This window comes from Epinephelus fuscoguttatus, linkage group LG16 (assembly GCF_011397635.1).
Source record: "Epinephelus fuscoguttatus linkage group LG16, E.fuscoguttatus.final_Chr_v1".
Lineage (NCBI taxonomy): Eukaryota > Metazoa > Chordata > Actinopteri > Perciformes > Serranidae > Epinephelus > Epinephelus fuscoguttatus.
In genome coordinates this window covers 6,877,744-6,898,711 of record NC_064767.1, presented here as the reverse complement: position 1 = coordinate 6,898,711, position 20,968 = coordinate 6,877,744, and the positions used below count along the sequence as shown (strand labels likewise).

The 20,968-nt window shown below is 41.2% G+C and overlaps 2 protein-coding genes across 2 annotated transcripts in view; both read left to right on the top strand.

Moving 5' to 3' along the window:
- Nucleotides 1–4,294: 4,294 nt before the first annotated feature.
- On the top strand, nucleotides 4,295–11,934 carry LOC125903316 (zinc finger protein 135-like). Its single transcript, XM_049600175.1, has 2 exons — nucleotides 4,295–4,553; nucleotides 6,679–11,934. The coding sequence occupies exons 1-2, from the start codon at nucleotides 4,373–4,375 to the stop codon at nucleotides 7,683–7,685; spliced, it is 1,188 nt and encodes a 395-aa protein (XP_049456132.1). The 5' UTR covers nucleotides 4,295–4,372; the 3' UTR covers nucleotides 7,686–11,934.
- Nucleotides 11,935–15,813: 3,879 nt separating this feature from the next.
- LOC125903315 (equilibrative nucleoside transporter 1-like) overlaps nucleotides 15,814–20,968 on the top strand; it is a 51,395-nt gene continuing 46,240 nt past the window's right edge. Inside the window, exon 1 of the mRNA XM_049600174.1 lies at nucleotides 15,814–15,947. The gene's annotated coding sequence lies outside the window, so the exon portion shown is untranslated. The remainder of the gene's footprint in view (nucleotides 15,948–20,968) is intronic.

Below are 20,968 nucleotides of genomic sequence, written 5' to 3'. Positions count from 1 at the left end.
GAGTGCATACACCTGGGTAACAGAAGTAACAGCGTGTCTCACAACATGGCGCCCCCATCCCACATGTCCCTTCACTTTCTCTTTCCCGCTACATGTGGTGTTGAGCTTGGATTGTGTTAAAGAGGCGCAGCAGTGAGAAAGTATTGCACTTCCACAAAGAAGAGACAGATTTTTTTTTTTTTTTAAATTGTCAAAATTGAAGCTGCTGAGGTCTCTTTTCTAAACATTGCGTACACACAAAATGAGGCCTGAAAGAGGCGTACGCCACTTCCCATGCAAAAGTTGTGATCTATAAGAACAGACTTGTTGGGAGAAACTTTGACCCATGCTTACAAATATTTTGGAGATGGGAAATTAGTGACGCAGACTATGAGGTGGAAGCCTGATTGTAGAAACTATCAATTATTTTTTGCCTTTTGTCCGTACGTACATTTTCAGTGTGGATCCTTTGCCCTGTTTTATGAATGAGACCCTTGATCCCTAGTTTGGGGTCAAGCTCCTTTAGTACTGGAGCCTACACTTCCCATAATACCACTCATCTGTGTCTTCCATGTTCATGTCGCATGAGAGGGATGGAAGAGATGGAAAAAAATGCGAATGTTAGGGACTTGTGAGCATTCACGTTTTCCGATAACTTAAGACAATGATGCGTAAACAGCATAAAAATACTGTTCATTTACAATTTAACACTTCTGCATGATGAGGCATCACACTGGAGGTCAGAACTGTTGACATGAACATTATTTACAAGCCAGAAATAATTACAATAACTTTGATATGACATAAGACTTTTGAAAACTCCTCCAGAGCCTCAGAAGACATTCGAATGTTCACAGGCTCCTTGTGATGAGTTAAATTTGTTGAACGCTCCTTTAATGAACGACGTGATCAGAGGCGGAGAACTGGAAGTTCAGGTTGAAAGATTGTCTCAGACATTTCAAAGCCACACAGCTGTCATATAAACTTCTATTCTAATTTCATATTACAACAGTAACTATTTGCAGATGTGTTGTCTTTTTGTTTTATACGTCACATGAGAGAAACTCAACCTGTTTTCCAGAGGCGACAAATTAGTTACAGGTTTTATTTGGGAGGTTTTATTCCAACACATAATTAAGTATAAACATGGATGGGTTTGATAGGAGACATTTTGCTTTCAGTATTTCACCTTTTTTCTGGTGACCAAAACACAACATGATTTTTCTCAGGAGATTGATCCAAGGAGATGTTGTTTGTTTTTTTAAGATCTGTATTAACTTGATGCTCGTCGTGTCTTGAGATTGTGTGTACCTGCGCTCTGTCTGCCAGGATGATTCACTCATTCATCTCTCTGTCTGCTCTCTGTATCTCCTTGTTTCCTAACAGGACAGCACATTTTCTTTCTCTTTGTCTGTGTTACAATGAATGTTTATCCCTTTACGTGCTCACACTGCCAACGTTTCACTGAATCCCCTTTTACAACCTGAAAATCTGCACGTTTTTTGTCTTTCTTTTCTTTCCTTTTCCTCCTTCCTTCTCGTAAAGTTTAGCCCATTGACTGTACTTTTAGGGCAGAGTCCTACCTTGACATCTGGTGAAGACTAGGTGAATGTTTTAGGCTACGTACGCACAATACACACACACACACAAACACCCTCAACACATCGGTCATCGTGTTTCGTTTCACCCCATTTTCATGCAGTTTTTACACTTTTATTTCCAGTCGTTTTCAGGTTGAAAAAAATGTGATCACATGTCCTGAAAATGTATCCTGACATGATGTTTGGTGTCTTTGGAAACTTTGGGATCTCCACTAGAATTTAAAATAAAGTTCTGTGGGTTTGAACAATGTCTGGCTGCAGAGCATGAGTTTGTGATAACGGTGGAGTTAAACTCTGCAGGTAAACATCTGCAGTACTGCACTTCTTTATGTTTTTGAGATGTTATGTGTACCTTCAATCAAATCTGTTTAATTCCTTTAAAACAACAAGCCTAAAGTCTGAATCATATTTCAGGGCTCAACTAGTGTCTGCATACACCGGCACACGCAGCACTCGGCAGGACTGACTGTGGGTCAGAGTAGAGGAAACTGAGCTCCAGTAAGTAACTACTTTGCAAAAGTTCACTTAAAACAAGAGACATGTCGGACACTTTTATTTACTTCTACTTTTCAACAGAATAAAACACGTTACCAGTTGTAACCAGAAAGCGTTTTGTTCACTTCATTACCGGTTGAATCTTAAGTGTGAATGCAGCAGTCCGGACCCCCCGCCCCCCCCGGGATCTCTGCCTATGGATAATCTATTAACTCTCAGTCATCCTCAAACTTATTTTCTTTCTCTTTTTGCAGACTTGTTCTTGTTTGTTCCTGCTGCAGATGGAGACGCACAGTGCCAGGTACAGCTCACATCACGACTGTTCTTTTATCTCCTTTGAGCTCAGTGTGGGACAGATGGTCAAGAGACTGAGCAAGACGGAGCAGTGGGATCACTGGGAGCAGTGGGCACAGGTCACGACTCAGGCTCCTCTTATTGACACACTGTTGTTATTCCTTCAGGTGTGTCAAAATCATTTTATGAAAACAGTGTGTCATTTACAAATCATAGTCATATCAGGTGAAACCGATTACTGCAGCACCTGCAAGCTGCCTCAGCGCTGGGTGTTTGCTCACTCCTCATCTGGTTGGCCCAGAATTGTCAAAGGAAATGTTAGCACCATGTTTGCTTTGACATCACTTATTTACTTTCTTCCTTCCATCTCTGATAAATCTCTTATTATTTCCTCAGTTTGTTTATCAGGTAGTTGGCAACAGTTGTTTAATTTGTTGTTGTCTAACAGCTGAGATTCCATATTTGCCCCGGATTTCCCAATTTTATTTTGGCTGCCCTCCTAAAAAAGCACATGTGCTCAGGGGTGGGAGATGTACTCAAATCATTTACTGAGTCTGAATAAAAATATTGATACCTCACGTTGAAAATACTCAATTACAAGTAAAAGTCCTGCATTTAAAAATGAACGTATTATCATTAAAGTGTACTCAAAGTATCAAAGGTTTGTCAGAACAGGCCCTGTCAGTGTTTTATTATTAAATACTGAACATTATTACCAATGCAGTAACATCTGAACAGTTCTTTGATGTTGTAGCTGGTTGTCTTGGAGAAAAATTTGAATACTTTGTGTATTTTGGGTAGTTTAGCATCATATACACCAATCAGCCAAAACATTAAACCCACTGACAGGTGAAGTGAATAACTTTGATTATTTTGTTCCAATGCATTGTTCTGCTGGGAAACCTTTGGTTCTGGCATTCATGTGGATACCACCTGACATGTTCCACCCACTCAAACACCGTTGCAGACCCCCCAGCAGAAAAAGAGCAGCATGCCACACTGCAAAAACTGTTTAGAAATGGCCTGTGGAGCATGACAAAAAGCTCAAGGTATCAACCTGGCTTTGAAATTTCCCAGGTCCCAATGTGCTCAAGGATTCTTGTGATGTGCCGGTACCCCAGATGTATCCCTAATCCAAAGTGGGGCCTCTCTGGATCATACTTTGATCTGGCCTGAAGAGGCATGGACACAGGATCTCTGGGAGTGTCCTTCGGTGTCTGGCACCAGTGCGTTGGCGGCAGATCCATTTTGTCCAGTGGGTTGAGGTTGAGGTGGGTTAATGACACGTGCCACAGATGCTCATTCAGATTGGGATCTGGGGACTTTGGAGGCCAGGTTGACACTTTGAGGTCTTTGTCACATTCCTTGAGCCATTCCTGAGCCATGTTTGCAGTGTGGCATGGTGCGTTATCCTGCTGGGGGGCCACTGCGATTGGTGAGTACTGTTGCCATGAGGGGGGGTACTTGGTCTGCAACGGTGTTTGAGTGGGTGGAACATGTCAGGTGGTATCCACATGAATGCCAGAACCAAAGGTTTCCTATCAGAACAATGCATTGGAACAAAATAATCAAAGTTATTCACTTCACCTGTCAGTGGTTTGAATGTTTTGGCTGATCAGTATATACTCATCACAGGTTTCGTTTGTAAAATATTTATCTGTCAAATAAATGTAGTGGATTAAAAAGTGTAATATTTCACTCTGAAATTTAGTCAAGTAGAACTATAAAGTAGCATAGGTTTTTAAGACATAACTATAGTATAAACACTTAAAATTTGTACTCAAACACAGTTGCACTTCTCCACTTCCACCACTGTTAAAGTAGATGTAATGACACTGTTGTCCTGCGGGGGGCAGCAGTGATCCGTCCTGCGTCAACACTCTTGCTCTGTGGTTTGTTTGTATTGTTACTTCCGTAGCCTGTAAGCTAACGCGACAGGAAGTCGCCTCAGTGAAACCTGCCCTCGGTGTCATTCACCTTCATATTAAACAGATAACTGTAAAATGTCGGCTCCGCTGCTCCTCAGGGCTTTCATCAACGAGCGGCTGACGGCTGCTGCAGAGGAAATATTTCAGGTGTTTGAGCGAACAATAGAAAGATATGAAGAAGAAGCGTCCAGCTCCAAACAGGAGATTGAGCGGCTCAGAGGTCTGCTGCTCGACTTTGTGTCAAACAACAAGACAGGTCTGTTTATTTGTTTATTCAGTTTTACATCTGTCAGTGTCGGACTAGACTAAAACAATTATTTTAATAGTTTGACAAAGTGTCATCTCACTTGTGTCTTTATTTTCTGTACCGTTACCGTTAAACGTTGTGGCTTGTTTGTCGTCAATAACGGTGTTTACTCTTCATGTTTGTGCTGAAGCTTGTCTTTGTTTTTATATATAATTCAGATGTTTTTACCAATTGATGCATCATTTGATTGTATAAATACAAAGCTATTAAAATGACTTGAAAATTAAAGATAGAATACAAGAAATCATACGGAGTCCCAAAAGGCAAATAGCTTAGGGGTTAGGCACAAGTCATTATCTTGTGGGAACAAGTCACTTTGTGGGAACGAGTAGTTATCTTGTGCGCACAAGTTAGTTATCTTGTGGGAACAAGTCATTATCTTGTAGCACAAGTCATTATCTTGTGTGCACAAGTTAAGTACCTTGTGGGAACAAGTCATTTAGTGGGAACAAGTAATAGGAACATCTAGTGAATATGAGTCAGTGGCTTGTGCGCACAAGTTAGTTATCTTGCGGGAACAAGTCATTATCTTGTAGCACAAGTTGAGTACCTTGTGGGAACAAGTCATTTAGTGGGAACGAGTAATTATATTGTGCGCAAGTTAATTAACATGTACATAAAATAAAAAATAAGCAAGTAGCTTTGGGGTTAGGCACAAGTCATTATCTTGTGGGAACAAGTCACTTTGTGGGAATGAGTAGTTATCTTGTGCACACAGGTTAGTTATCTTGTGGGAACAAGTCATTATCTTGTAGCACAAGTCATTATCTTGTGTGCACAAGTTAAGTACCTTGTGGGAACAAGTCATTTAGTGGGAACAAGTAATTATATTGTGCGCAAGATAATTAACGTGTTCATAAAATAAAAAATAAGCAAGTAGCTTTGGGGTTAGGCACAAGTCATTATCTCGTGGGAACAGGTCACTTTATGGGAACAACTGATGATCTTGTGCATACAAGTTAATTATCTTTTTGGAACAAGTCATTATCTTGCATGCATGAGTTAATTATCTTGCAGGAACAATCATTATCTAGTGGGTACGAATAATTATCTTATGCACACAAAATATCTTGTGGTAACAAGTCATTTTGTGGGAACAATTAATTATCTGGAAAGCCCAAGTTATTATCCTGTGGGAACAACTTCAGGTCATTATCTTTTGGGAATGAGTAATTATCTCATGCACACAAGTTAATTACCTTGAGGGAACAAGTCATTATCTAGTGAGTATTAGTCAGTAGCTTGTGTGCACTAGTTATTATATTGCATGAGCAAGTCATTATCCAGGGGATACAAGTCGTCATCATCATGTGGGCACGTTTCATTATCTTTGTGTACAAGTTAATTACTTGTTCCCACAAGATAATTAAAGTGTATGTAAAATAAAAAAATATCACTCTTTGGGACTTAAGGGTCTCCATAATATGATACAATATCAAAACCAAAACAATGTGTTTAGATTATTTAGTTTGACAAACAGCTCATGCAGTTTTGTTTTACTTTATTTTCAAAACTATTGTGACTTTAATCAGCAAGACAAGGTGAAGAAATTTACCCAAACCTAACTACAGGCAATGTTTAACAGTGTGTCTCAACTAAATAAACACAAGTTCAGTATTTTACCCCGAGAGCTTGGCTACTTTGAGGTGCAGCAACTAGTCGACAAATCAGTTCAACAGAAAATCAGGCTAATCGGCATCTTTTTTGAGGTTTAAATAGTCCTTGGTCATTTCACATTTGCTGCTTCCAGCTTCTCAGATGTGTGGATTTGATGCTTTTCTCTGTCGCACATGACACCTACGTGACTACTTTGGATTTAGATAGCTAGCCAAATAAACCAGGAGACTTAAAGCTGTCACCTTCAGCTGTGGGAAATAAAACGGGCAATTTTCATTATTTCCTGACATTTTTGACAAAGTAATGAGCAGATTAAGGATACTCAAAACAATTACTAGCTGTGGCCCTAACAGACTTATTGCTAATATTGCTGACTTCTAGTTAGGTGGCAGCATAAACAACTTAATCACTGCTTTGGTGATAAAGAGGTTTAAATCATATACTCTTTTTTTTATAGACTTTTCCCAGTCCTCCATCTCTAAAGAGGAAACTCCCCCTGAGCAGCAACACTGTGAGCAGCAGCTGAGAGACTGTCAGAGCGACCCAGAGCCTCGACACATTAAAGAGGAGGATGATGAAGTCTGGACCAGTCAGCAAGAAGAAGAAGAACACGGGGTTCATGAGTTCAAGGACGCCGATGTCTCGTACCTACCTCATTCTTCTGTCTGGGAGGAGAACGAGCAGATGGACACAAAGCCGCCTTTGCAACCTCAGACTCAAAACAGTGAAAGTGAGGAGCAGTTTCAGGAGGAAACTAAAACTGTACAGTTCATGCTACCTCTCGCCTCAACTCCGTCTTCACAAACTCTGATTCACAGTGAAAGGGTCCGAGACGGTACGGAAAACGAGAGACCTGCTGCAAGTTTATTGTCAAACCAAACACAGACAGAACAAAGTCAGAGTTCCTTTATCACTTCCCGAGAATCCACTGAGTTGTCTCATTTAAATTCAGTTGGACCTGACTATCGTTGCTGTTTGTGTGATAAATTTTTTACGTCCAGTCAGTTCTTGACAAATCATGCTTTTCGCATGCATACAAAGGATGCAGACGTCCTCTGTGCGGTGTGTGGAAAGAATCTGGAGTCCACCGAAAGCCTTAACATTCACCTTAAATCACACAAGGGCTCAAAGTGTTGTCACGTGTGTGGCAAACTCTGCAACAGTACCACCGCTCTGACTGAACACATGGCCGGCCACGCTGGGGTGAAACTGCATCGCTGTCACATTTGTGGGAAGGAGTGTAGCCGCAAAGGAGATTTAAAGATACACATGAGGATCCACACGGGGGAGAAGCCTTTCTGCTGCTCCTTCTGTCATAAAAGTTTCACCCACAGCGGACATCTGAGGAAGCACATGAGAAGCCACACAGGAGAGAGGCCGCACCGCTGTGACATCTGCGGCAGAGGGTTTCTACAGAGTGCACACCTGAAATACCACTTAGGAACACACACTCAGAAATATTAACATGTTCATCCACCTGGGCCCGTGTTTATCAAAAAGTAAGATGTAAGAGCAGCTCTCAGGTGATTAAAGCTCAGGTAGGCAGGGAACACTAGATGTCTGCACCTCCTCTTGGCTCTGTTTCAGGCCTTAGAAAATCTAGTGACAGGACACTTTCGGCACTAGATTAACTGACACTAAAGTAAATACCCGGTTTGTTTTAACTACAGGATGCACTGATTTGGTTGATTTATTTAAATGTGAGATGTGAAATCACCCACAAGGTTGCTCTGGTCCGTCACGTTTCCTCTCTTACTATGACGTTTTTATTCTTATAATTTTTAAACAGATTGTTTGCATTTTTTTTTACACATTCCTATGTAGGTTTTACCTGCTGTAGGTATGACGTTTAGTCATACTTACAGTGTTTAGGCATAACGTTTAGCACTGTGGCGCCCGCGTGGGCAAGCCTGGCTTCTGTGGTCAGTGTAGCAGCTTCAGTTGATTGGAATGGTTGCAGCTGACGTGTCGCACCCTGAACGTGTCACGTGTTTTGGTTGGAAAAGAGAGTCTGACGCGTAATATCAGTGTTTCAAAGATGGAGAGAAAATGTTGCTAATGCTTTAGCCCTTTGCTAACTAGAGTAGGGTTGCAACAGTATGAGATTTTCACCGTACGATAAGCGTCTCAGAAGTTCATGATATCACGAACAATATTAGGGTATTACAGAATTTATATTATCATTAATCAGAATGACACCTAAAAGAACTGAAAATGAAAGGGTTTCTTTTGGTCGAACACAAGTTTTATTACAATAATTGGTCTCCCCTTTGAAAATAACTAAAATAAGGCTGAGATTCTCCATCCAGTTGCTGGATCTGGTCTACCGCTGCAGCCGTACACCAGACTCAAAGGCTCACAGCTGCACATATTCAAGCTTATGTAGCTAATGTTAGTTTGCGCCTCGAATCGCTGTTTGTAATTTCAAAGAGCTGCACAGGCTCACAGGACGGCGATTCTCACAGAATAGCTGCTGTATAAAACGATTGGATCACTTTCATAATCACGATCAGCACGATTTGAATCTAATCAAAATGTGTCATTAGTATTCGTAAAGGTTACTGCATGGAGCGTGTGCATGTGCCCGTGCTCATCTGGTGGAAGGGGGTTACAGTCTATGGTTAGGACAGAGAGGAGAGAGCTGCAGGAGGAGGGTGTATTTTCAAATTCTGTTTGTTCTTGTTGTTGCTTTTCTAGAAACTGCCCACCCCAGCTTTTATCACAGCGTTTACGGAGAGATATGTTTTAAATTTAAAAGAAGAAATCTTTAAAAATGGCTGAAATGGCAACAACCAAAACCAAACCGGAGCGGGAAACAAATCCTGCAGTCGGTTTTAGCGACTAAAGTCTGCAAATAAGAGTAAAAGCCAAGTATTTTTTATTTTTTACTTTAATCTGTCACCTAAGTACAAACCTTCACCTCAGCAGTTTGATAAATACGAGTCCAGAGGTTTACGGTGTGTTTGCCTTCACCGTTGACATGACCTGTGTTCTGATGGGAACTCATTACTCATCAACAACAAACAGAAAGAGTCACTATTTCTGAGTAATAACACTGATGTTCACATCAAGAAAATAAACTGTCTCTATCATTATTATAATTCATTTTAATGTAACTTAATTTGAATGTTAAATCTGTGTGTTAAATCTGTTTTGTTGTTTTAGCTCAGACTTTCTGTGCACAATAAAACCAGGTTAGTTAAAAAATAACCAGCTAGAGCTCTTTTCTACTCTGTGTTAATTTAACAGGTCAGTAATGTGCATATAATAATTTCTGAAGGAGTTAAGGAGTGGATTGTTACTGTAATATGAGAAACTATTTATGTATTAGCTTTAATATCCACCAGTTCGTTATTTTAGGTGTGCTAACAGAGTTGTTTGACATCAGTAAACCGTCCTGCTCAGGCAGTTTGTTATTCATGCTGCAGATGAGCTAATGTGTGTCCCTAAATTTAACTCTACAAGTGATGAAATCCCTCAACACACTGGCTTTAATTCACTATTCACTATTTAGAGCTGACTGTTTTGGCCTGGATCACCCACAATGCATTTTGGTGCTGATATAAGCCGAGTGGTGGGACAAGAAGTTGCAGTGGTTGCACAACATGAACTTGTGGGCAAACAACCTCATGAGTGTGGTTACAAACAATGTAAACATGTTTGCGGACATTTTATGACTCTGGTCAAACTGACCCCAAACTCTTTTCTTTTTAGTTTCAAAATCTATTTTACGTGAGTCTTTCCATTTAATGCTGCTTTAAACTTCTTCTGCATTTTGGAGGCAAATGTTGCACTTTTTACTCCCTTATTTGACAGTTTACATTTGCCTACGAGTTACTTTGCAAATTTAAGTTATTAATATAAAATATAACTCAAGTTATAAATTAAAATGTAATATAGGTTTACCATCCCAGCAGTATTTAAAATTACTGAAATTATCCCCACGTTTACCAGGTACAACATTATAAACAATTATAATTCAGTAATATAACATACTAGTCCATTGGTAGCTTTGTCACCTTCTACCTATGCCAATCCTCAATGCCTATGTGCAGTTTCACATAGATTGACCACGTCAGTGAGTAGAAAAACATGGGACAGACAGAATGACACACTGACAGTTTCCGTGATTATGTACAGCATACCATACCATGACTTAGTCATACCAAACATTAGAAAAAAACAAACACTGGTCCACAGGGGGAGCCACAGCGATCGGTCGCATTTTAGCCATTTTGAAGCATTTTTCTGTTGTTATAGCGCCACCCAGTTGCCAATTAGAGTTAAATTTCTCCAGTCACCTTGAGGCGTCCTGTTCTACATATCTACCAAGTTTAGTAAAAATCCATATGGCGGTTAGGCCTAGATAAGAAATGAGCTCTCTAGCGCCCCCATTTTGTTTGATGGGGTCAATAATGGAGGGGTCCCCTCAGATTATGTGTGCTCATATGCCTACAAAGTTGCGTGGTGATGGGTGAAACCCTTGAGATGTTATACACCTTTATGTGATGAGCCACGCCCTCCGTAATATTCATTGCCTTATAGAAGCTCAGTTTTAGGAAGTTTTCCAACTTTTGCCAAGAGGGAACTTTAGATATTGGTCCCTAGATTATGTTCACCCAGTTTCATGCAGATCGCTCAAACTTCCTAGGAAGAGATCCATTTGAAGTGTTTTTCAAAAAATTCAAAATGGCAGAAAATCTATATAAGCGGAAGTTATGGGTTCTTGAGGCAAATGTGTTCCTCATGAGGAGAGGCATCTCTGTGCGAAGTTTCATGTCTCTACCACATACGGGCATGAGATATGCCCATTCAAAGTTTGCAATTTCAATCGGTTGCTATAGCGCCCCCCTTTGGCCAATTGATGTAATATTGCTTCATTGCCATCCTCCCATGACCCTCTACCACTGTGCCAAATTTCACATGGATTGACCAAGTCAGTGAGGAGAAAAACGTGGAACAGACACACACACACACACACACACACAGAGTTTTCGTCATTATATACAAAGATCTGATACGGGACTTTTACTTGTATCAGAGTATTTTTACAACATAGTATTGCTACTTTTTCTTAAATAAGAGATCTGAATACTTCTTTCACCACTTATGGGTGTAAATGGGAACAAAAATAGCACTAGTAGATTAGCCAGAAGTCTGAGCAACATGTAGTGAAAAAAAAGTTACATTGAATTTACTCATGTAGTGTTGTTCACAGTCATAGACCACAAAGTGATTTACAAGGGCAATATACAACATACAGGAATAAAAATAGAAGATAAAGCGACTATCCGAGCCACACTATTAAAAGTGCAAAACTGTTGGCACAATACGTCATGAAAAAAATCACAATACACAGTAACAATATACAAAATATAAATGAAATAAATGCACACTTTACAATAGATATTTTATTTAAATGCCCTGTATTTTTCATTAATAATATATTTCACCAATATATATATATTTTGTTTGTGCATTTTTTACTTTACGCTACATTTTCATGGTTTTGTTTGTGAGGACCAGCTCTTCATCCTGCACTATCACCCCAATCGGTGTGTTTACATGCACTTAAATAACAAGGCTGCAGCTGGAACAAGAGGAACAGCCAAAAGGAGAAGAGTCATGGGTGCAGAGAGATTAAGCAAATTTAACTTTGGAAAAAATGAGACAGAAAAGTAAATAAAATAAAATCTTTCTCTCCCAGCCCTCACTCCCCCTCTGTCATCCTCTCTAAATTTATTTCAATAAAATTAAAGTTAAATGAAATTGCATGGGTTTCCCCTTCTTTACTCGCCCTCAGAGAACTATATTAATATTTAATAAAAGGTTTAGAGGACATAATGTGTGCAGCTATGAGGAAAGTTTTATTAGTATTTGTCAACATTTACAACTCCTCCCACAAAGACACATTTTATATTATAACAAATGTGCATTTATTACCTGTTTATAAACCAGACTCCACTCATGAGTTAAAGCTGTTGAAAAATAACATAAATCAATACTTATATTTGCCTGTTTCTGGTCTGAGAGGACCAGGGTCTACCAGTAGGTGGCGCTGCAGCCTTTATTAAACCAGCAGGTGAGTGAGGGCTCCTCAGAGTTTACAAAACTAATACAGTTTTGTTTTTACTTGAGGTTAAATTATTTGGAAAAAAGAAAGAAGAAACACTAGTTGCCATTTGACTGTATTTATTTAATCACAAAACCAAACTGTTAAAAAGTATTTGTTGGTTATTAACAGTGCAAATTCAGTTCAAGGGCAGCCAAGACAAGTCAAAGTCTTATCTCGTTAAACTCATTAAACCACACACTCTGTATTCCCTCAGCGAGCAGGTCCAGTGTTGTTCAAAGGTTTTATTCGACCTGCTGGTCACTTCTCACTTCCACAGAAAAGCAGAAATCACATTCACATGGTCCCCACCCTTTCAGCCATTCATCCATGACTTTTTGGACAAATCAAAGGACCATAAAGACCTAAAACAAAAAAAAAAAAATAGCTCCACTTGGATCGCTCCCAGGTGGCCTCACAATCTCACACAGAACAGGAGCTCATTCAGGAATCTGTGTGTTTGGGAAGCTGCTTTAGGCGATTCAGATTCCAGATTGTAAAGCTAAAGATTTAATCAGATCTCACTGACCCTCAAACCTAAAACCAACTACCCTAATCTGGTTATGCAATCCCGGTAAAGACACGGGATCACCAGCAAACACCCCTGGATCCTTGGGAACAGTTTCCCACATGTTAGCTCATGTCTCGCCTTCATGGGGATCCAATCAGTTAAATCTAGTCAGCTGACTAAACTACTGATTAAATTACATGTTAGACTACTGTGCTGTATATGCTCTTGTATGTTCTGTGTGTATCTGACTCAGGCTGTGGCAATTTGGAAAATCCTTTTCTGGAGAAAAGAGGGCAAGAGGTTAATCTTCTGCAAAGTTAAATTATGAGAAACTTACTCAAGGGAATTTAAGGGATTTTCCTCTATGTGGGTCAGGCTGTGTCTCGTAGCTGAGCACATGAGTAGCAGGGTTACGTTGGCAGTTTTTCTGCGTGTACGTGTGCAAAGGTGTGTGAAAGGTGACAATTTGCTCCCACAAGCTGTTATGAAGAATTCCTCTGGCACCCAGCAGTCACCAGGAGTTCCTCCGACCCTCCGTTACATAACTGGGTCAGTGAGTTACAGTACTGCCCAGGGAAGTCTCTGCAAGGGAGCCAAGTATTTAAGGGGAATCCAAATATTATACTCCCAGGTGTGGATGGAGGCGATCCAGAGGAGTTTCTGGTGCAGAGGAGATCTGACAGGATCATCCTCATGGGTTGGTTTTGATGTGGAGGCGGACAGCAAACATCTGGTGGACATCCTCTCGAGACGGAGGCATACGTGCTCAAACACACCAACAAGCATGAGCAATGGAAATAAGCTGTCGGTTAAACTGAGCATTGCTGCTGTTTTATTATTTCACGCACATCTGTTTAATGTGGGAGTTGATGAGAGGAGACGCTGTCAGAAAAAGTGCAGGAACATGAACTTGATTGAATTCTTTGAGTTTATTGGATAAGTGCAGAAGGACATTGTGTTATTTACATAATCATTTTTTATAGATTTTTATCAGAGACACTATATTCTCTTGACGCACCAGAACATCTGCAACAAAAACTTACATGCAACACTTTATTCCTATATTTCGTAGGTTTAAGTCAAAGATAAGACTTTTTTCATGCACTTAATAGATTTATTTCTCTCAAGTCTCTCAAGTCATCACTTTTCTTGTGCTGCTTTCAGACGTCTTTGAACCTTGAGCAGATTGGTGGTAGATTTAGAAAATTATTAAAAAAGAAAACTAGTGGAAAAAAAGAAAGAAGCTAGGGGAAAAACTATATTAATATTTTTTATTATTACATTTTAATATTATGTTACAGAATTATAATTTTAAGCACTCCTTTCAGGTCATTTCCTTGTTTGTTTTTAACTTTTTTTTTTTTTTTTTTTTTTTTTTACTAATTTCTTGCTAGTTTTTGGGTCATTTCTGTTATTATTGCTCAAGCCAGTTTGCTCCGGTTTCAAAGCGTTAAACAGCATCATTACTACACAGCTGTACCTTGGGATGGTCACAATGGTGGTCACAAAAATGTGCAGTTTGATCTCACAACACGATGCCACAGATGTCCCAGGTTTTGAGGGAGCGTGCCTTCTGCGTGCTGACAGCAGGAATGTCCACCACACCTGTTGTCCGTGTACTGAATATTAATTTCACTACCATAAGCTGTCTCCAGTTTCGTTTCCCTGAATTTGGCAGCACATCTAACCAGTCATTGGTTACGATGAGGAACTGCTGTCAGGTCAAGACCCTGGTGAGGACGACAAGCATGCAGATGAGCTTCACTGAGACAGTTTCTGACACTTTGTACAGAAATTATTTGGTGCATCATGTGGCTGGTCTCAGATGATCCTGCAGGTGAAGACGCTGGATGTGGAGGTCTTGAGCTGCTTACACATGGTCTGCAGTTGTGAGGCCAGTTGAATGTACTGCAGAATTAATGGAAACAACATTTGGGACAGCATATTATAGTAAAGTGGACATTCAGTTAGCATATCTGTAATGATCCATAATCAAAATAGAGAAATGTATCTATGAGTGCATGAAAAAAGTCTTAGATCTTTAACTTAAACCTGCGAAAAACAGGAGCAAAAACAAAAGTGTCATGTTTAAATCTTTGTTCAGTATATATATAGAGGTCATCTTGCCCCGTACAGACCAGAAAGTGTTAGTCACTAAGTTTTGCAGCTCGTCTGATCACGTCCCTGTGGGAGAAGTTTTAGATCCATGGTGTAAATTCACAGACAGTTTGTTTTGTGGAAACCCATGAAGAAGACCAGATGATACATTTGCCTTATTGTTTACCTTCTATTGCTAATCCCAGTATATATAAATCACATGCTGGACATTTCATGCATGGAGCAGCTCTGCTATTAAAAGCATTGGGAATAACTGACGCTGCTGTTGCAGTTGTTGCTGTGGGAAGGTTTCCAGCAGAGTTGTTTCCTCACGTACTCCCCTTTACAAATCTGCTGACTTGATCTAACTTCTCATCTGTTGCCTTATTTATACAGAGTGGTTCACTGAGTGATTTTAGCCGGGAACATGAATGAGAAATGGGATATGAGATTGTGAGATACAGCAGTTCTCTCATATGTCTCATAAAAGAGAAATACAAGATATCAGATACTTAAATTTGATGCATTTTAGGATCTTCAGGGCAGGTGTGAAATCACGCTCAGTTGCTCTGACTGGTTATAAATCCAAGATACTTGATTCATAAATAAAGGATTGGGTGGTGGCACCCTGTATTAGGACCCTTATAGCTACGCCCCTGTTTTGTTTACTTAGGCTGTAACAGCAGCACAGCAGTAGAGGTGGTGTTACAAAGCCATTAACTCTCTCTGACCCAGCATCTGGCTCCGGATTCTGACGTATGTTGTAAAGGGATCATAATCTGTCAGTTCATTTGTAAAAATCCCAAAGTAACCAGCTGGCCTGCTATTTGTCGGACCAGTCAGAGACCCCCCTGCCTCCCCCCTGCAGCCCGTCTCTGTGTGCCAGCTGCATGACTGCGGAGCGTTGAGTTGAGCGCTGAATGAGACGCGACAAAAACAGACCAATGAATGCATGAAGGTTGTTGCCTACGAAGCGACGTGCTGCTCACAAGCCAGTTGCATGAGGGTAAGTGTGTGCTTGCCATGGGTCGGGATAGAAAGTAAAGGACGGTGTTCAGACTGCTGACACCACCTGCCAAAAATACTGAGCCCGGTGGGGGAGGCGGGGAGGGGGGAGTGTATGGGACGTCCACAAAGTGCACGTTGCTGTTCTCTGCTGAGCTAATGCAGATGTTTAGTTTAGAGCCGATTCTGACACGATGACAAGGTCAAATGGTCACAAAGTCGCAGTGCGCTGCTTGGACGTGACGAGCGCATCACGTCTCCAACAGCGCGTAGTGCTGAAGGTGCACCAGCTGATGTGAGACCAAGGGCATCAGCTGATAGCTTCACCTGATACGTGATATCAGACAGTCTACATGCATGTACGCTGCAGCTTTTATGGTCTATATTAAGACCTGGAATATCTATCTCTCTGTCAATAATCCAGCCTGCATGTTGTGATAGCTGCAGAGGAAGTTGAAAGCCGACCTCGCTTTGGACTCAAAGTTGTTGTAGGACAGAGGTTGAGACTTGTGCACAGTCTGAGTTGAGGCATCACAGCAGGTGACAGTGTGAGAAAATGGATCCTCCTCACACACACACTCACACACACTTCACAGCGGGGGGCAGCATGAAAGAGCTCCGAGAATAGACCCCATTGAGCTAAAAACCACTACTGTACCATGTAAACACTTGGTACTATGTTGTACCAAGATACACACACAAACATGCACAGTTTCAAACCCCTCTCTCCTCAGTGTGCTTGATACAATTTTGGTGGAGTGTGTTTGATAACTTTGAAGCTGTTTGCTTATCAGCGTCTCCTGGGGCTTTGAGAAAGCTGCTATTCTCACAGTGATAAGGTGTTCTGTTGATGTCAGTCTTCACATGCTGCGAGCAGCGCTGGGCACGTAAAGAGGAGAAAGTTCAAGATGCTCAGCTCAGGTTACTGAAACATTGTTAGAGGAAAGAGGATGATTTTAATTACTGGTTAAAGGTCCAGTATGTAGGATTTAGGAGCATCTAATGGCAAAAATGGTAGCCTATATTATATTCATAACTATGTTTTCATCAGTGAAGAGAGAGCTGAGCCGGAGGGCAAAGCTTTTGATTTCCCAACCCCTCACCTGTGGTCATGGGCACTAGGTGGTGGCCTGAAGAATGAGATCGCGGATACAAGTGGCTGAAATGAGTTTCCTCCGTGGGGTGTCTGGGCTCAGCCTTGGAGATACGGGAAGGAGCTCGGACATCCGGAGGGAGCTCGGAGTAGAGCCGCTGCTCCTTCTGGTCGAAAGGGGCTGGTTGAGGTGGTTCGGGCAGCTGATCAGGATCCCCCTGGGCGCCTCCCGTTAGAGGTGATGTGCCACTGGTAGGAGGCCCAGGGGCAGACCCAGAACATGCTGGAGGGATTACATATCTCATCTGGCCTGGGAACACCTTGGGGCCCCGCATAAGCAAATGAAAATGGATGGATGGATGGAGGGATGGATGGATGTATTCATTAGTTCATAATCATCTTAAAATGAGAACCAGGTTTTCATGACTTCAGAGAACCATTTATATCTTCATATGCAGCGGGTCCTGGCCCACTGAGTTCGCCATGTTGTTCTACAGTACCCCCGAACCAGGCCCCCAGGAATGCTGCTCAGCCTTGCTTCCAATTTTTCCAGTGGCCACTCATTGTATTGCAGAGAGAAAATCCCCCCTGGCCCAAAAGCATTTTCTCCATTGACCACCATTATAAAAGAGATGTCTGTAAAACTGTTGACCTTGTTTTGCTGACAATTCTTTCTATTATGAGTTTTTGATTCATGAAGGTTTTATATCTTTCCTCAAGTGTTGGCTGGGCGGAAACTCACAGGCAGGCCCAGCATGAGCAACACTGTGCATGTTCAGTGGACTTCATACCGTGAAATTAAACCTGGAAGCTAGAAGCTTTTTTTTGGCATACGCGCCAGGTGAGCAATTCCAGTGGAGTGAATAGACACCATCTTGGCATCGGGTATCTAGTTATTATTATACAGATGCACAAACCAGACACTGGCTCCAGATAGGCATCCTGGTCTCACTCCAAAGTCGTTGAAATCTGGAGCTTGGGCAGTGACTTCCAGCATCACACATTGACTAAAATAACTGTACTTTCACATCAGCATGAGACACAACTGGTTGCCATATTTTAATGGTGGGCAGCAGGGGTGGTGGATGGGTCCAACAACCACCAACTTTTACCCGGGAGGCTGGTGTTCACTTCCTGTAAGATTGTAAAGCCAAACCCTGCTCTTTATTCCTAAACCCAACCACGTGCATGTGTTGGCAAAATGTAACCACGTGCATTTGTTGTTGAAGGAAAAAAAAAAAAGTAGATTTGCGCTGTTGTATTGACGTGGTGATTTTATTTTAAAAGAGACTGTATGCAAGTATTTCCTGTGAAAACAGAAGTGTATTTTGGAAGAAGACAATGTATGTAACAGGCAGAAGTTGGCATGGCGTCCCAGAACGTCAACAGCCAACGCACCCAGGGTACCTTGCAAGTTACCTAACTTTTTGTTGAAGGAAAACTGCAAGACAAGCTTGGGCTTTAGAAATTTGTGATGAGCATTTGTTTAAATTTTCTGACACTTTATTGACTAAATAATCAAAGATGCACTTCAGCAATTTTGTTTGCACATCGATGAAGTAGGTGGGGAGACTCATAAGAGAAAAATGGTCAAAGCTGAAGCAGCAGAGGCCAGTGCATCCTGATTTCAGATGAGATTAGATTAGATTAATTTTATTGTCCACCTGAGTGGAATATTGTCTTCGGCTCCTCCAACATTAAGTTACATTACAAACAAAGTCACAAGACACTTCCCACCATACATCACAAAGCAATAGTGCAAATAGACAAGAAATACCAGCAGATGAATGGTATAGCAGTATAGCAATATAAACCAAATAAAAACAGGTAAAGATAGTCATAACGAGAGCGAGGCGCCATGTACAGACCCTGAGGTGTGCCTCTTATTTACGTTTCTTTCTGAAAAAGAAGAAAGGTTTGTTGGAGAACCAGGCGTTTGGTAGAGAGCAAGGCCAGTCCAGTTTTTAGACCCCTATATTGACCTACATTTCCCATAATGCAACAAACTAGCATCTTTTTATTAGGTCCCTCCTGACGAGTGAGTGTCCACATCTTACAACCTCTAAACCTCTAATTTGTGTTGAGATTTTTGTTATACATTTAAAGTGTCAAGCCCAAAACCCATATCCAGCCTAATGACATCACTATGACATAATCAAGGGTTATTTTCTCAGACTTGACAAAGCTCCTCCAGAAGCATGAAGACATGACACAAATGTTTTCACAGGCTGATTGGCTCTCCTTGTTACTAGTGAACTGGCCTTTATGTTTAAAATTAGTAGAACTCCCCTTTAATTGATCATCAGAAGCATAAAGGTCTCAATCTAGAGAGTAGTCACCGCCATGTTTCCTGATTGAACAAGATCAAGACACTGAATCTGCTCTCATCCTTTTAATCATCCTTCAGCTCCACCTCAACATTAAACCAGTCGTACTGTCCCTTTTTGCAGCTCTCTCAATCACCTGATGTCCTGCCAGGACCTGTGTCCCGAGACAACGAGTCGACTATAATTAGAAAGGTCCATCTGAAAAACCAGACGGGGAAACAGCATATGAGTATGCTGCGGAGTAATATGATGCAGTCGAGTGAAACCAGGTGACCGAGACTGGATCATCAAAAGCGTCATTGTGTTCAAAACCAGATGCCCTCTGGCGCACAAGGTCATGAATACTGATGAGTCAGGGTGATAAACTGAGGGCAAGGCAAGAAAGTAGACAAGAGCAGAAACTGGAAAATGCCCTATGCAGGATCGTAGAGCTCAAGAGGATGCCTTCAGAGTGCTTGTTTTGTCGGACCAAAAATCCATAAATATGTAATTAACAATGATACATAAGAGAAAGAAGTAGAAAATCATCACATGTTAGCGTCTGGAACAAGCAAGCATTTGGCTTTTCTTTCAGTCATGCTCGCATCAAAGCTTTATGTTGGTCTGTTGGTCCATCACTGGCCTGTCCCAATACCCACGCTTACCCTAAAAATACCCACTTGCACTCGGTTATACGCGTCCACGTTTAGGCTAGTGGTGTCCCAAAACAGAATTGAGGTAGTGGAAGTGGTTTCCAACACTTAAAACCCGCCCTAGATTCCAAGGGAACCCCGACCCACACTTTCAACGAAGTGGAAGATGAAATTTCCCGAAACACCTTGCGAAGTCAGCAACCTCAGCAAGTTTTGGAAAACAATTTGTTACTGTACGATCGGGATGTAGGTTATACAAACAACAGAGGGTTGGGCTAGCATAAACTCATCAGCAACTCAGTTGAACACAGCATCAAAATATTTAAACAAATCGACTTACCCGAACAAAATCAATCAGAACTAGAAGACGTTGTAGGCGCCTCCTGTTTTCAGCATTTCTTCTCTGTTGATTCATCAGACAGAAGAATAAACATAGCACATGCCACAACACAAGCATTGGAGCCGGCATTTTCAAACCTGAATGACTACCACTATCTTGCAACGCTACTATGCGTGACGTATGCCTGCACATCGGCCACACCAATTTGCATGAAGTAGTGTCTCATTTCTTAGGGAAAGATCTCTACCCTAATATTTCTCACTTCCCTTATCAGGGGTTATCTCGCAAACAAGGGCACTCATACCAAGTGGAAGATTTAAGGGGTAGAAAGGGATTGGGCCGTAGTTCCAGACTGAAATATCTCACTAAATACCTTTGCACAAATATTCATGGTTCCCAGATGATGTATCTCAAAGACTCAAGTGATTGCCGGATTTTTCCTCCAACACCAACAGGAGGTTGACATTTGTGGTTTTGATAAAAATATCTCAGCAGCTGTTGAATGGTTGGATGTGAAATGTGTTACAGACACATCCTGAAAAGTACTTGTGATAATGCTGGTGATCCATTAACGTTTCCATGGGATCATATTTTCAGTTTTTCAGATGCCTTTCGTTAGTGTTCAAACCT

What these genes read in the sequence shown, in the direction of transcription:
- LOC125903316 (XM_049600175.1), top strand. Translation starts at nt 4,373, where the DNA reads ATGTCGGCTCCGCTGCTCCTCAGGGCTTTCATCAACGAGCGGCTGACG. An exon ending in TGTGTCAAACAACAAGACAG is followed by an intron (nt 4,554 to 6,678) that starts GTCTGTTTATTT and finishes TTTTTTTTATAG; the next exon opens with ACTTTTCCCAGTCCTCCATC.